Source organism: Bufo bufo, chromosome 8, assembly GCF_905171765.1.
Source record: "Bufo bufo chromosome 8, aBufBuf1.1, whole genome shotgun sequence".
NCBI classification, from domain to species: Eukaryota; Metazoa; Chordata; class Amphibia; order Anura; family Bufonidae; genus Bufo; species Bufo bufo.
Genome location: NC_053396.1, coordinates 198,739,768 through 198,755,923, shown reverse-complemented (window position 1 = coordinate 198,755,923; position 16,156 = coordinate 198,739,768). Strand labels below are relative to the sequence as shown.

The following is a 16,156-nucleotide window of genomic DNA, read 5'->3' as shown; positions in this document are numbered from 1 at the left end:
TGATCCCCAGTTACATCCTGTATTATACTCCAGAGCTGCACTCACTGTTCTGCTGGTGGAGTCACTGTGTACATACATTACATGACTTATCCTGTACTGATCCTGAGTTACATCCTGTATTATACTCCAGAGCTGCACTCACTATTCTGCTGGTGCAGTCACTGTGTACATACAATACATTACTTATCCTGTACTGATCCTGAGTTACATCCTGTATTATACTCCAGAGCTGCACTCACTATTCTGCTGGTGGAGTCACTGTGTACATACATTACTTATCCTGTACTGATCCTGAATTACATCCTGTATTATACTCCAGAGCTGCACTCACTATTCTGCTGGTGGAGTCACTGTGTACATACATTACTTATCCTGTACTGATCCTGAGTTACATCCTGTATTATACTCCAGAGCTGCACTCACTATTCTGCTGGTGCAGTCACTGTGTACATACATTACATTACTTATCCTGTACTGATCCTGAGTTACATCCTGTATTATACTCCAGAGCTGCACTCACTATTCTGCTGGTGCAGTCACTGTGTACATACATTACGTTACTTATCCTGTACTGATCCTGAGTTACATCCTGTATTATACTCCAGAGCTGCACTCACTATTCTGCTGGTGGAGTCACTGTGTACATACATTACTTATCCTGTACTGATCCTGAATTACATCCTGTATTATACTCCAGAGCTGCACTCACTATTCTGCTGGTGTACATACATTACTTATCCTATACTGATCCTGAGTTACATCCTGTATTATACTCTAGAGCTGCACTCACTATTCTGCTGGTGGAGTCACTGGTACATACATTACTTATCCTGTGCTGATCCTGAGTTACACCCTGTATTATACTCCAGAGCTGCACTCACTATTCTGCTGGTGCAGTCACTGTGTACATACATTACATTACTTATCCTGTACTGATCCTGAGTTACATCCTGTATTATACTCCAGAGCTGCACTCACTATTCTGCTGGTGTACATACATTACTTATCCTGTACTGATCCTGAGTTACATCCTGTATTATACTCCAGAGCTGCACTCACTATTCTGCTGGTGGAGTCACTGTGTACATACATTACTTATCCTGTACTGATCCTGAGTTACATCCTGTATTATACCCCAGAGCTGCACTCACTATTCTGCTGGTGGAGTCACTGTGTACATACATTACATTACTTATCCTGTACTGATCCTGAGTTACATCCTGTATTATACCCCAGGGCTGCACTCACTATTCTGCTGGTGCAGTCACTGTGTACATACATTACTTATCCTGTACTGATCCTGAGTTACATCCTGTATTATACCCCAGAGCTGCACTCACTATTCTGCTGGTGGAGTCACTGTGTACATACATTACATTACTTATCCTGTACTGATCCTGAGTTACATCCTGTATTATACCCCAGAGCTGCACTCACTATTCTGCTGGTGCAGTCACTGTGTACATACATTACTTATCCTGTACTGATCCTGAGTTACATCCTGTATTATACTCCAGAGCTGCACTCACTATTCTGCTGGTGTACATACATTACTTATCCTGTACTGACCCTGATTTGTATCCTGGGAAGTGCACTCTTTACACCAGGCACTGCACAGTAATCAGAGGGAGGTAAGTACCCCTCTGCATTATAGGAGCCCAGCTAAGCTGGTGTGTGTGCATCTGACAACAAGCTTGTTGACTGTCTCCAATGATGACCGGCAGAATTGTGAATGCGGGATTTGGGTGCACAAATGAAGATGTAACTGCAGTGATAGATGGGTATCAGTAATGCCACAAGCCATTAGATATGTATGAGTGTATGTAACATGTGTGGGTCGTCCACAGATCACGAGACCATGATCATGCATCAGTTGCAGACACTGATCCTGGAAAGGTCCGCTGTTTTACAAGATGTGATTGATTACATCGGGCAGCTGGATGCTCTTCTCGCCATGGTTGTCTCTGCTCGGGAGTACGGATACGTCCGTCCTTGTTACACGTCAAACAGCATCATTAATATAAAGGAGGGCAGGTGAGGAGGTGGGGGGGGGGGGTCCACCATGTCTCACGCTAATATGTACCATCGCCATAGAGTCTTTGCTTTACTCTACTTTTTCTCTCCCAGACACCCCCTTATGGTATTTTGCTCCGGAACTTTTGTCCCAAACCCAACCATGATTGGAGAAAAAGAGAGGAGGATCAAAATTTTGACAGGACCCAACTCATGTGGGAAGAGTGTATATCTGAAACAGGTACTGCGAAAATGTCAGAAGACATAACAGAACATATACCGTACATTAAATGTACATGCAGACTAGAGGTACAGAACTCTATAGAAATGTATGCTAAGAACAGACAGGGATGTTTTATTAATTTCAATATATATCGGTATAGGTGAGCTTTTTTTACCAACTTTGAAAAATGATAGAAATTTTCTTGTAGGCAGCGACCACTAGGGGGAGCTAACTGCACATGGATTTATACAACTAGTATAGAGCTGAAAGGGGGCTGAATAAATCCATCTGCAGTGAGCTCCCCCTAGTGTTGGCTGCCGGTAGCAGTTCAGGGCCCCCTCGGGCCCCATGCAGTTGCACAGCCCTGACTGACTGTCTACTTTTAATCCCAGGTGGGTCTCATTGTCTTCATGGCTATGATTGGAAGTTATGTCCCTGCCTCTTATGCTGAAATCGGCCCCGTCGATGGAATCTTTACTCGTTTACAGACACGTGAATCTGTGTCTCTCGGCTTGTCCACTTTCATGATTGACTTAAACCAGGTTTGTAGGTTTAATTTTTCTTTTCATTTTCAGCTTAAAATGTTGCTAATTTTTAATATTCAATTATTTAAAATGGTTTTCAGTAATTAAGCTTTTGTAGCATGTGCCCGCAGTCGCCCCCCTGAAATAGAAAATTCCTGCTCTCCTGCTACACGCCGCTCTGGTCCTCCACGCTGCCTCTGCTCTGACTCTCATCTGGCGGTGCATGGGCATGGTCACATGCACTGCTCCAGCCAATGACTACACTGCGTGCAGAATTATTAGGCAAATGAGTATTTTGACCACATCATCCTCTTTATGCATGTTGTCTTACTCCAAGCTGTATAGGCTCGAAAGCCTACTACCAATTAAGCATATTAGGTGATGTGCATCTCTGTAATGAGAAGGGGTGTGGTCTAATGACATCAACACCCTATATTAGGTGTGCATAATTATTAGGTAACTTCCTTTCCTTTGGCAAAATGGGTCAAAAGAAGCACTTGACAGGCTCCGAAAAGTCAAAAATAGTGAGATATCTTGCAGAGGGATGCAGCACTCTTAAAATTGCAAAGCTTCTGAAGCGTGATCATCGAACAATCAAGTGTTTCATTCAAAATAGTCAACAGGGTCGCAAGAAGCCTGTGGAAAAACCAAGGCGCAAAATAACTGCCCATGAACTGAGAAAAGTCAAGCGTGCAGCTGCCAAGATGCCACTTGCCACCAGTTTGGCCATATTTCAGAGCTGCAACATCACTGGAGTGCCCAAAAGCACAAGGTGTGCAATACTCAGAGACATGGCCAAGGTAAGAAAGGCTGAAAGACGACCACCACTGAACAAGACACACAAGCTGAAACGTCAAGACTGGGCCAAGAAATATCTCAAGACTGATTTTTCTAAGGTTTTATGGACTGATGAAATGAGAGTGAGTCTTGATGGGCCAGATGGATGGGCCCGTGGCTGGATTGGTAAAGGGCAGAGAGCTCCAGTCCGACTCAGACGCCAGCAAGGTGGAGGTGGAGTACTGGTTTGGGCTGGCATCATCAAAGATGAGCTTGTGGGGCCTTTTCGGGTTGAGGATGGAGTCAAGCTCAACTCCCAGTCCTACTGCCAGTTTCTGGAAGACACCTTCTTCAAGCAGTGGTACAGGAAGAAGTCTGCATCCTTCAAGAAAAACATGATTTTCATGCAGGACAATGCTCCATCACACGCGTCCAAGTACTCCACAGCGTGGCTGGCAAGAAAGGGTATAAAAGAAGAAAATCTAATGACATGGCCTCCTTGTTCACCTGATCTGAACCCCATTGAGAACCTGTGGTCCATCATCAAATGTGAGATTTACAAGGAGGGAAAACAGTACACCTCTCTGAACAGTGTCTGGGAGGCTGTGGTTGCTGCTGCACGCAATGTTGATGGTGAACAGATCAAAACACTGACAGAATCCATGGATGGCAGGCTTTTGAGTGTCCTTGCAAAGAAAGGTGGCTATATTGGTCACTGATTTGTTTTTGTTTTGTTTTTGAATGTCAGAAATGTATATTTGTGAATGTTGAGATGTTATATTGGTTTCACTGGTAAAAATAAATAATTGAAATGGGTATATATTTGTTTTTTGTTAAGTTGCCTAATAATTATGCGCAGTAATAGTCACCTGCACACACAGATATCCCCCTAAAATAGCTAAAACTAAAAACAAACTAAAAACTACTTCCAAAAATATTCAGCTTTGATATTAATGAGTTTTTTGGGTTCATTGAGAACATGGTTGTTGTTCAATAATAAAATTAATCCTCAAAAATACAACTTGCCTAATAATTCTGCACTCCCTGTAGTGTTAGCGGTGATGTAGGCACAAGCAGCATGTCACGCCAAAGCCCATGCACCACCGAAAGAAAACCGTGCGAAGACCGGAAGATGGACACAACAAAGGTAGCCTGGAGGACCCGAATGGCGTGGACCAGGTAAGTATGAATCTTCTGTTACACGGGGCAGACAGCAGGCACTGGCTAAAAAATCTTAATTACCGAAAACCCTTTTAAAGGGGTTGTGTCATTTCAGACAATGGGGGCATATCTCTAGAATATGCCTCTATTGCCTAATAGGTGCGGGTCCCACCTCTGGGACCCCCACCTGTATTGTAAACAGAGCTGGCAAAGCCCCAGAGGGCGCACCGTGCATGCGCGGCTGCCCACCATTACTTTTCTATGGGGCCACTTAAAATTCCCTCGTCCCCATAGAAATGAATAGGAGTGGTGGCCACGCAAGCACAGTGTGCTCCTATTTATTTCTATGGGGATTCTGGGCCAATAGGAAGGCTTGGTGGTGGCCGGACCCGGCACCGCTGGCCACCACTTTGCCGGCCTCGTGTTAGGCTTCGTTTAAGAGATAGGTGTGGGTCCCAACTCTGGGAACCACACCTATCAGACAATGGGGACATATCCTAGCGATATGCCCCCATTGTCTGAGATGGGAATACCCCTTTAAGGCCTCATGCACACGACCGTTGTTTCGGGTCCACATCCGAGCCGCTCGGGTGCGGACCCATTCACTTCAAAGGGGCCACAAAAAATGCAGACAGCACTCTGTGTGCTGTCCGCATCCGTTGCTCCGTTCCGTAGCCCCACCAAAAAAATATAGCATGTCCTATTCTTGTCCGTTTTGCGGACAAGAATAGGCATTTCTACAATGGGCCGCCCGTTCTGCAAATTGCGGAAGGCACACGCGGCTTGCATGAGGCCTAAGTCATATTCACATAAAGCAGCTTGAGACATTTTTCACTACATTTTATTGGGCTTTTGAAAAAAAGACACTACATCCAAATGAGTTAGGGTACATGCACACGTTCAGGATTCATGTGCGGAGAATCCGCACTGAAATCCGCAGGTGTTCGCAGGCAAATCTGTGCGGTCAATCCGCATTAATTGGTGCGGATTTGCATACGGATTTGCGTGCGGATTTGGTGCGGATTCGGTGCGGATTTTCCGCATGCGGATTTCACTAAGTGAATGAAGAAAATCCGGTCAGGAAAAAAAAAATTAATTGACATGTCGCGGATTTTAAAATCCGCACCGCAGGTCAAAATCCGCGCGGAAAAAATCTGCATCGTGTGCATTGAGAATTTCAAATTCTCATAGAATACAATGTACATGACCTACGGTGCGGATTTTCTGCACGCAAATCCGCGCGCAAAATCCGCACGCAATCCTGATCGTGTGCAGGGGGCCTTAGATTGGTAGATTTGGATTCGTCCTGCTTTGGACAAATGTGAATCTTTGTGATTCTTTCAGTAATCAGCGTGAGTTCCCGATCGCTGAATCGGAATTATACAGTATAAGTGCAACAATGCGGTCCACAAGGGGTCCCTTTAAGATGAGATAAGTGTTTTGTGACGCCAGTTGCAATGAAGCAACAACGGGACAGAGTGCCTTTAAGAAATGGTGTTGTTACCCAGATGTAGGAATGGCCGAGTGGTATAGGGTGGCCTATAATGTCCCTTAATGTTTTGTGCATGTGTCACGGTGCTCCTACCTGTATACGACTGGACCCCAGGTGTTGGCTTTTAGTAAACGTTCATCGGAAACAATCTTCAAACTTTGTTTTGATCCCAGCAGGCTTTAGCATTAAAACTGTGGCAGGCAAACTCCTCTCTGCTACATCTGTTCCTCTCTGGCTCTGCTGTACTGACAGGCTGGCTATAGAACTCGGCTTCTTCTTTATGCTGTACTTCACTTTGTAGTCTGGTCTGTCTCTAGTTTTCTCCAGGAAAAACTCCTCCTGGCTTCTGAGGCTCCAAGCTGTGGCCTCTATATCCAGCAGAGCTGAAGGTGCTCTAGCTGGCTCGCTTTGCTTGGCTGGGGCACGTCCAGCAGGGACATGCACCTGCTGCACACCCTTCCCCTAGCTGGGGGTGAGTTAGACTGACTTCTAACTAACTAGCCCCCTCCCCTCCTTAGAGGGAGAGATAGAATGGAAAGAAGGGTTTCATTCTCTCTAACTGTATCTCTGCCATGTTTGCTGCCACCTACTGGTGAACCAGGTATATCACACGTTAACATAACAGTTATAAACATAGAAATGCACAGTGTTTAAACCTGAAATAAATACACATGATGACATGAGGTTAACCAATAAAGACAGTAGTGGGGTGCAAAGGTGGTAATGCCACTCTGGGGCGTTACATAAGTTCCGCTGTGGCCACATGAAGATGGCCGCTAGTAACCCGAGCCTATATGAGTCTCGAGTATGTACCATTACTGTGAGTGGCGGCGCATGCCGAAGTGTATTGCACAACGTATATGAACCCAGAGTCGTTGGTTGTACTGCAATCCATAATGAATCTAGGTTTGTATTCGTTGTGTAATACAGTTAGTTACAGAGATGGCGCATTTGCGAGACTCACATTCATGTGGCCACAGGAGGAGCCCATACTGTGTAAGGCTACTTTCACACTACCGTTCGGAGCGGGTCCGTCTGATGTCTGTTCAGACGGACCCGCTCATATAATGCAGACGTTTGTATCCGTTCAGAACGGATCCGTCTGCATTATAACTTAGAAAAAATTCTAAGTGTGAAAGTAGCTTCAGACGGATCCGTCCAGACTTTACATTAAAAGTCAATGGGGGACGGATCCGTTTGAAGATTGAGCCATATAGTGTCATCTTCAAACGGATCCGTCCCCATTGACTTCCATTGTAAGTCTGGACGGATCCGCTTGCGTTCAGGTGTCGCTGCCAGACTGATGCATTCTGAGCGGATCCGCGTCCACTCAGAATGCATTAGGGCAGTACGGATGCGTTCGCGGCCGCTTGTGAGCCCCTTCAAATGGAGCTCACAAGCGGAGCCCCGAACTCTAGTGTGAAAGTAGCCTTATACAGGTACGGTGATCGGGAACTCTTAGGCCCCTTGCAGACGAGTGTGTCTGGATTAGGTCCGGATGCGTCCTGGTGCATTGCGGCAAACCCACGCGAGTAGTACGCAGATGCAGTCAGTTTTGACTGCGATTGCGTTACGATGTTCAGTTTTTATCACGCGGGTGTAATGCGTTTTGCACGCGCGTGATAAAAGCCGACTGTGGTACTCAGACCCGAACTTCTTCACAGAAGTTCAGGTTTGGGTTAGTTGTAGCGTAGATTGTATTATTTCCCCCTATAACATGGTTATAAGGGAAAATAATAGCATTCTGAATACAGACTGCATAGTACAATAGGGCTTCTTTTGTGAAGAATAGGACCTTTGATGACGTCACTGCGGTCATCACATGGTCCGTCACATGTGACGGACCATGTGATGACCGCAGTGACGTCACCACAGGTCCTTTTCCTGTGCACAGCAAAGATGAAGACAGAAGAGAAGCCAGGCTGCGCGATCAAGTGGATTAAGGAGAGTTAAATTATTTTTATTTTTTTTAACCCCTCCAGCTCTAGTTTACTATGCATTCTGTATTCAGAATGCTATTATTTTCCCTCATAACCATGTTATAAGGGGAAATAATAATGATCGGGTCCCCATCCCGATCGTCACTTAGCAACCGTGCGTGAAAAACGCACCGCATCCGCACTTGCTTGCGGATGCTTGCGATTTTCACGCAACCCCATTCATTTCTATGGGGCCTGCGTTACGTGAAAAACGCACAAAGAGGAGCATGCACAAGTGATGCGTGAAAATCACCGCTCATGTGAACAGCCCCATAGAAGTGAATAGGTCCGGATTCAGTGCGGGTGCAATGCGTTCAACTCATGCATTGCACCCGCGTGGAAATCTCGCCCGTGTGAAAGGGGCCTTACTGCTTAGTGAAAGAATCACAAACATTCGGATTCGTCCAAAGTTGGACGACTCTGAATCTACCGACACTAATCCAAATATTTTTCGTGGCACTTTTCTTCAGAGTGAAGAAACATATCCACGGCACTCACCCGACTTGCCAAGTATCCTTTTTTAATTGAAGTGCACGATACAGGGAGGTAACGATGTAGCACAAATCCTCGGCCTACGGCCGTTTCGCATCGTGCGCCGTTTTCTCGAGGCCTAAGTGGGATGGCCGTAAGCACATCCTTTTGAATCTCACACCGCCTGATTCACAGGTGTATTATATCGCTACTTGTGTTATACATTCACACTGATATTAACCAAACGTTTTCTAAAAAAAGAGAATAATTACAGTCATATTGCAAAAATGACCCATAGTAAAAACAAACCTAATCAGAGAAAGGAAGATAGATCATTTCTGTCCATCAGTCCACAGGGTCCTAAAGCTCTCGTTCTCACTATCCATCTAGCTTCAGCCTGTAGTAACACTCAGAGCCGTTCACTGGTGGGTGAATTCTTTGAAGACCTGCAAACCGCAGGCATTGTCAATCACCCTTGTGTTCACATACATGTTCTATGAGGCGAGTACAGCCTTTACCTGTTTTCAAAGAATGAAAAAGTTCACACACGCGTTTATATGAAGGGCGTATATTAATAAAGAATTGTTTTTCCTATATAAAAGAACTCGCATGGACAAAATATCACATAAACCCGGAAATCTGTGCTGCATGCAGAAAACTGCATCAAAACTTATCATTTTGTTTCTACAGCTCCTTTGCAGGTCTATGTGTATCCATGGTTACAGACTGCAAACAAACCCTGCGTAGTCTGATCCCTGCAGTATGGCTGCACATAGGTCTGCATAGGAGCTACATACATAAAATATTACTAAACAAGCAACTTTTTTATTTTAGATGCATTGTCGCTATTAGGGATGAGTGAATCAACTTTGGATGAAACATCCGAAGCCGATTCGCATAAAACTTTGAATACTGTAATAGAGAGAGCAGGCACTCTAACATGGGGGGTCACATGGAACTTTCATTATAGCATTTATTATGAATTGATAATAAACATAAACAATCTAAAAGTAAAAAAAGCGAGCGCTCCGTACAGTTTTAGAATGTTTTGAGCTCAGATGATTCAGTGCGGGTGCAATGCGCTCAACTCACGCATCGCATCCGCGCGGAATACTCGCCTGTGTGAAAGGGGCCTTTGTGCGTTTTTCACGTAACGCAAGCCCCATAGAAATGAATGGGGTTGCGTGAAAATCGCAAGCATCCGCAAAACCGCAAAACCCTTTTTCAGAACTCCGTTTCGGTTCCAAGTGGTACCTTGGAACTGAACCAGAGTTCGGGAAAAAGGTTTTTAACAGTAGAAATAATTTTTTTAAGTTATTACCCGAAGTCTCAGGAGACTTCGCAAAGTAATAACTTCGGTTTATCGGAGCCAATACATTCTAATACTGTACGGAGTGCGCGCTCCGTACAGTATTGAAATGGAGTTTTATGTGAATAGACTTTAGATGTTTCATCCGAAGTCGATTAACTCATCCCTAGTCGCTATAAAAAATATGCTGGAAAAGTTGGCATTTCCATTAACTTCCATTAATTTAATGTTATTACAACCATTTACTTTATTTAGGTGGCAAGAGCAGTGAACAATGCCACTAGAAGTTCACTTATTTTAATAGATGAATTTGGAAAAGGGACCAATACGGTAAGAAATGTCACTGATATTCCCTATTCTTGCATAGTGAACTGACAATTAAGTGCATAGATAGATAGATAGATAGATATCCTTTTTTCATTTTCCAGTAGTGTAGACACTGCTCTTTTGAGGTCTATTCACAGATTTTTAATTTTTAATCTTATTGTGGATTTTGAGTAGTATTTAGGATCATTATTCATGTGTAGAAGTCGTTCTCTATTCAACTTCAGCTTTTTTTTTACAGTTGGTGTTATGTTTTCTTCCAGAATTTGCTGGAATTTCATTGAATCCATTCTTTCCTCTACCCGGGAAATGTTCCCCATGCCATTGGCTGCAACACAACCCCAAAGCAGGATTAATCCACCCCTATGCTTAAAGAGGTTGTCCAGGTTCAGAACTGAACCCGGACATATCCCCATTTTCACCCAGGCAGCCCCTCTGACTTGAGCATCAGAGCAGTTCATGCTCCGATGCTCTCCTTTACCCTGCGCTAAATCGCGCAGGGCAAAGGCATTTTCTGGAGTTCCAGTGACGAACCGGGCTCTCCATGGGGCTGCCAGGCGGAGGCTTCCGCCCAGCAGTGAGCCCGTGACGTCACCGGCACTGATGGGTGGGCTTTAGCGCTGCCCTAGCCTGTAAAACAGCTTGGGCAGCGCTAAAGCCCGCCCATCAGAGCCAGTGACGTCACCGAACACACTGCTGGGCGGAAGCCTCCGCCCGGCATTGTGTTGTTGTAAATAAAAGAGCCTTTGCCCTGCGCGATCCAGCACAGGGCAAGGGAGAGCATCGGAGCATGAAATACTCCGCTGCTAAGATCGGGGGCAGGGGCGTAGCTATAGGGGTTTCAGAGGTAGCAGTCGCTACCGGGCCCAGGAGCCTGAGGGGCCCAAAGACCCTTGTGCCACATAAGACACTGGCATTATAGAAAGTGCATACTGGTCAATTTACACCTCTGGCTGGAGGGAAGGGGTTAGGTTAAGAATTTGGCATGAGGGGGTGCCCTTTCAATGTTTGCCTCAGGCAGCAGGAAGGATTTGTGCTCCCCTGCCCCTTGCCAACAAGCACTGAGGGACGGGGGCCCAAGCTGAACTCTTGCACCAGGGCCCATGAGCTTTAGCTACGCCCCTGATCGGGGGGGCTGCCTGGGTGAAATTATGGGTATGTCCGGGTTCAGCTCTGACCCCGGACAACCCCTTTAATGGTTGGAGAGGTGTTCTTTTCATAAAATTCTGTTCCCTTATTTTCTCCAAACAAACCTTTGCTCATTGTGGTCAAAGAGTTCTATTTGAACCTCATTGGTCCACGGGACTTGTTTCCAAAATGCACCAGGCTTGTATAGATGTTCTTTTGCAAACTTCTGAATTTTTGGGAAATGGTTAGAGGAGTGTGGATACTTATAAAGATTTGGATTGTGCATCACCTGGCCTTTCCTGATTGTGATCAAATCTTGACCCAAACGGCTATTTGAGGTCTGAGACCACGTTTATCTGAGCGCTGAAATCTCTTTGGGTTCACATACTTTCTATTTTTCACTGTAAAATTGTACAAAACCAAAATAGTTCACAGATATATTGCTGAAAATGTTGAAAAGTGTGTTTCATCTTTAACTTTATGCCTTTTGGAGATCATTTCCTCTTTAACTTGCTTAAAGGGGTTGTCCCAGGAAAAACAGTTTTCAAACCAGCACCTGGATCTGAATACTTTTGAAATTTCATGTAATTAAAAATTTAACATATCCACTGAGTTATTCAATAAAATGTATCTGCGCTGTTAGTTTTTTTCCTTAGTTCTCTGTTCTGCTCACTGAGAAGGCCGCACATGCTCAGTTTCATCCTTCAACTGTCTCCTGAGCTGTGATAGAGAGAGCATGGACACGCCTCCTGAGCTGTGATAGGGAGAACATGGACATGCCCCCTGAGCTGTGATAGGAAGAGAATGGACACGCCCCCTGAGCTGCAGTAGAAAAGACACTCCCCTTGAGCTGTCAGCTTGATATAAATCTAGCAGAGCAGTGAATGGGGAGATCTCTGGATCCATGTGAGGTCCAGGGCTGGTTCTAGCTTTGTTAGAAAGAGAATGTCATGTACTATATAATTATTTTACATTACTTATGGGATAACCCCCTTAACAGCTCATAGTAACAGTAATTTTGACCAGGGATGCTCAAACTTTGGCATGCCACTGTAGATAGATAAAGCAGGCAGATGTTACTTATGATAGAAGATCTATGTATGTCTCTCCAGGTGGACGGCCTTTCCCTTTTAGCTGCCACTCTCAGACACTGGATAAAGCAGGACTCTTCCTGTCCCCATATATTACTTTCTACTAACTTCCACAGTCTGATTCAGCTGAAAATACTCCCAGAAAGTCCCATAGTGCATTATCAGGTAAGACACGCCATTCATTAATACTGCAGGTAGCAGGAAGATCTTGGTGGTTACGATCTTAGCTCCTGACCCAGACCTCACTTGACCCCTATCGCATATAGGATGGGTGGCCCCTGCACTGTGGGTGTTTTGGATGTAGTGGACCTAGTAACTTTAACCACATTCACTTACACACACTGGAGAAGATCTATAAGAACTGATGTAAAGGAAAAAAGATTGCGTCTTTTATTTCTAAAAGTGTCTCGGAACAAAACGAGAGCTGAGACCCAACTGATTGCCGTGCTTAGCTCCTTGTCGTTTGCTTTGGCCTAGTTTCGATAGTCTCCCTGTATTCTCTACAGACGTTTGAGTGGTGTCTGGATGGGGAGGAACTCATCTTTTTCTACCAGCTTAAAGATGGCGTTTCTGAAGTGAGCCAGGCAGCCAGGGTGGCATCAATGGCTGGTATGCCAGAAGAAATCATCAAGAGAGGAGTAGAGGTAAAGTACTAACTGTTCTTAAAGGTGTGGTCTGGGATTTAGATATTGATGACCTATTCTAAGGATGGGTCACCAATAGTTCAGCTCACAACCCCTTCGGCGATCAGCAATTGAAAGAGTTAACAGCGCTTATCAGGGGCGGATTGGGAAATTAAAGTGGCCCTGGAAAAAAACTAAAAGTGGTCCCGCGTTAGGTGGGACAAAATTGATAGAAGACAGGGCAACATAAGTAGGCAGGACTAACATAAGTAGGCAGGGACAATAGAAGTAGACAGGGGCTGCAGTACCATTGTGCAGCACAAAGTACCGCCCCAGCAGAACCAGATACCAAAGTGCAGCACAAAATACCGCCGCCATCTCCTCAATATTTAAATGTATCGCCGTCCTAAGGATGGTAATACAGTTGAGTTCAGGAGGGCAACTGCGACCGTTGAGCTTCAGATAATTATGTACCTAGCCTGGGCCATCAGGAGATCTTGGTTGGCCCCCTGGGCATCGGCCCACCGGGAAATTTCCCTGTAGGGTCTATGGCCAATCCGCCCCTGGAGCTTATGTGAGTGCTTCAGGCTCTTACTAGGCCCATGGCGTCATGCTCTACAGTCACATTGCCTTTCTGCAGTTCAGTCCCATGCGAGTCAAAGGAACTGAGCCACAATACCGAGTACAGCCACTATACAATGTATGACACTGTGCTTGGTTTACAATGAAGAGGCAACAACAGCTGTGCAAGAGTCCCATCCCCATCAAACAGCTGATCGGTAGGGGTGCCGGGGGTCAGACTCCCACCAGCTTGATTCAGTTACTGAGGATAGGCCATCAATATGGATAACCCCCAGTAAAATCACTCAAGGTAAGTTTACATTGATGGTACACCTTTAGGATGGGCCATCAATATGTGATTAGTGGGCGTCCGACCACTGAATGAAGAGGCTTCAGCCACAGCCTCTTCACTTCAATACTGCAGGTCAGGTCCATTCCATTAAGTAGGCAGTAAACACCGACAATTAGTAGCGTCAGATATAATGCGTAAATAATTTTTAAAGGGGTGTCCATACATATCCGGTAGGTGGGAGTCCTAGCTAAGACGTCCATATCATGGAGGAGGAGAGAGCCACCATATATTTAGCCCTTCAAATAGGAAATGATGCACGTTTCATTTTAGTGTCGCACTACTAGAGAACCTGCAAGGCTTTGTTCAGACCGGTGTCATGTCTTCTGCACAGGAGCCGTGATGGAGCTATCATAAATCAATTTGTTCTTCAATCTATAAGTTTATGTAAAAGTCTCATTACATTCTCACTTTTGAACCTAAGGTTTCAGAGCTGTTTCGGAGAGGACACGCCATCCAATGCCTTGATCAAGCAGCTAAGCAAGAGAAAATGGACAAGTAAGGGAAATATCAATGTATCTTTAACCAACAGAGCATGATTATGTATACAGTTCACATGTGATGTGGGATCGGCATCTGTAACACCCTGGTGAAGAATGTCGCTGGTGAAGAGGGGCCAGAACAACTTTTATTGTAACGCTTCCCCTTTCAGGAGAGGCACAGGAGCATCCCGGGATCTCAGTATTAAGCACTTCTTATAACAAGGATCAATTATTATAAGCTAACAGTTATCCTATGTATTTGGCCAGCACACGCCATACCGGTTTTGTCCCTATGACACTGGCTGACCTGTTACATGTGCGCTTGGCAGCTAAAGACATCTGTGTCGGTCCCATATTCATATGTGTCCGCATTGCTGAGAAAAATGATGTTTTTATATATGCAAATGATTCTCTAGGTGCAACAGGGGCGTTACCATTACACCTAGAGGTTCTGCTCTCTCTGCAACTGCCATGCCCTCTGTACTATAATTTACAGGGCCAGGCAGTGTAAACATCATAATGCTTGGCCCTGGCAATCAAAGTGGAGAGGGTGCAGCAGTTGCAGAGCCTCTAGGTGTAATGGTAACACCCCCATTGCTCCTAGAATGTCATTTGCATATATTAAAACCTCATTCTTTTCAGCAATGCGGGCACATATGAACATGGGACCAACACAGATGTCTTCAGCTGCCAAGTGCACATGTAACAGGTCAGCCAGTGTCATAGGTACAAATCTGCTGACAGATGCCCTTTTAAAGGAGTTTTCTGGTTTGCAAAACCCATTTTCAAACAGTACAAGTTGGCAGAAGAAGCTCCACTTTTCAGGATCCATATGCCTGTGGGACTAGACAGATTGATGTAATAATCTGACCTTGTCTGCATGCGTTCTCGCTCTTCCAGCTCACCTCGCATGCTTTCGTTGCTTTCATTTCAGGTGTCAGAAGCTGGTCTCCAGTTTTCTTAGTTTAGACCTTGATGATCCTCAGACTGACCTGCAAAAATACTTGTCCGATGAAGTCCTACCCTTCTCCACGATATGGTGAATTGAGTATTAGACTGATGCAATAGGATTTCAGGCTCTGTAAGGATCCTTGTTGTGTACAAGTGACGAGCCGTACCCTGCAGCATATGGTTATATCCGTTTTCCAGTTCTCCTTATTTTTAGAAAAATCTGATTAGTAAAGCAGGCTGAGATAGATCGATTGGTCCAATCAGCAGGACTGTTAGGATCAGTTTACCCAATCAGCGGGGCTGCTTCATTTGCATAAACCCTGCTGATTGGACAAATTGATTCGATCAGCTCTGCTGATTGGACAGATCGATTCTGTAGAATCATTTCGCTCATCTGTATCGTGATGTGACTGCAGCCAACTTTCTGTCATCTCTGCTCTCTACCTAGTAGCAATAAAGCTGTGCCACCCAGCCGTGTGGCTATGGAGACTCTACCTAAAACACACGATCCCAACATCCAGCCTGATACTCGGGTGAATTGTCTCCGGGCAGGGGCTTGGCAGTACTGAGCCCACACTGTCTCTTACTGCCACGATAGATATATCAGATTAGGATGGAGAAGCGTAGTATTCATATATAGATAAGCAGATCATCCTGTGGGTATTAATGTTGTCATCCAGTAGATACCACAATGTTTT

At 45.0% G+C, this 16,156-nt stretch overlaps 1 protein-coding gene across 1 annotated transcript in view; it reads left to right on the top strand.

Moving 5' to 3' along the window:
- Window positions 1–15,808, top strand: part of MSH5 (mutS homolog 5) — a 78,417-nt gene extending 62,609 nt beyond the window's left edge. The window contains exons 18-25 of the mRNA XM_040405753.1: window positions 1,848–2,034; window positions 2,128–2,254; window positions 2,629–2,778; window positions 10,205–10,279; window positions 12,514–12,657; window positions 12,999–13,136; window positions 14,450–14,523; window positions 15,442–15,808. Coding sequence (XP_040261687.1) covers window positions 1,848–2,034; window positions 2,128–2,254; window positions 2,629–2,778; window positions 10,205–10,279; window positions 12,514–12,657; window positions 12,999–13,136; window positions 14,450–14,523; window positions 15,442–15,550 — 1,004 coding nt within the window. The 3' untranslated portion in view covers window positions 15,551–15,808. The remainder of the gene's footprint in view (window positions 1–1,847; window positions 2,035–2,127; window positions 2,255–2,628; window positions 2,779–10,204; window positions 10,280–12,513; window positions 12,658–12,998; window positions 13,137–14,449; window positions 14,524–15,441) is intronic.
- The last annotated feature ends 348 nt before the right edge of the window (window positions 15,809–16,156 follow it).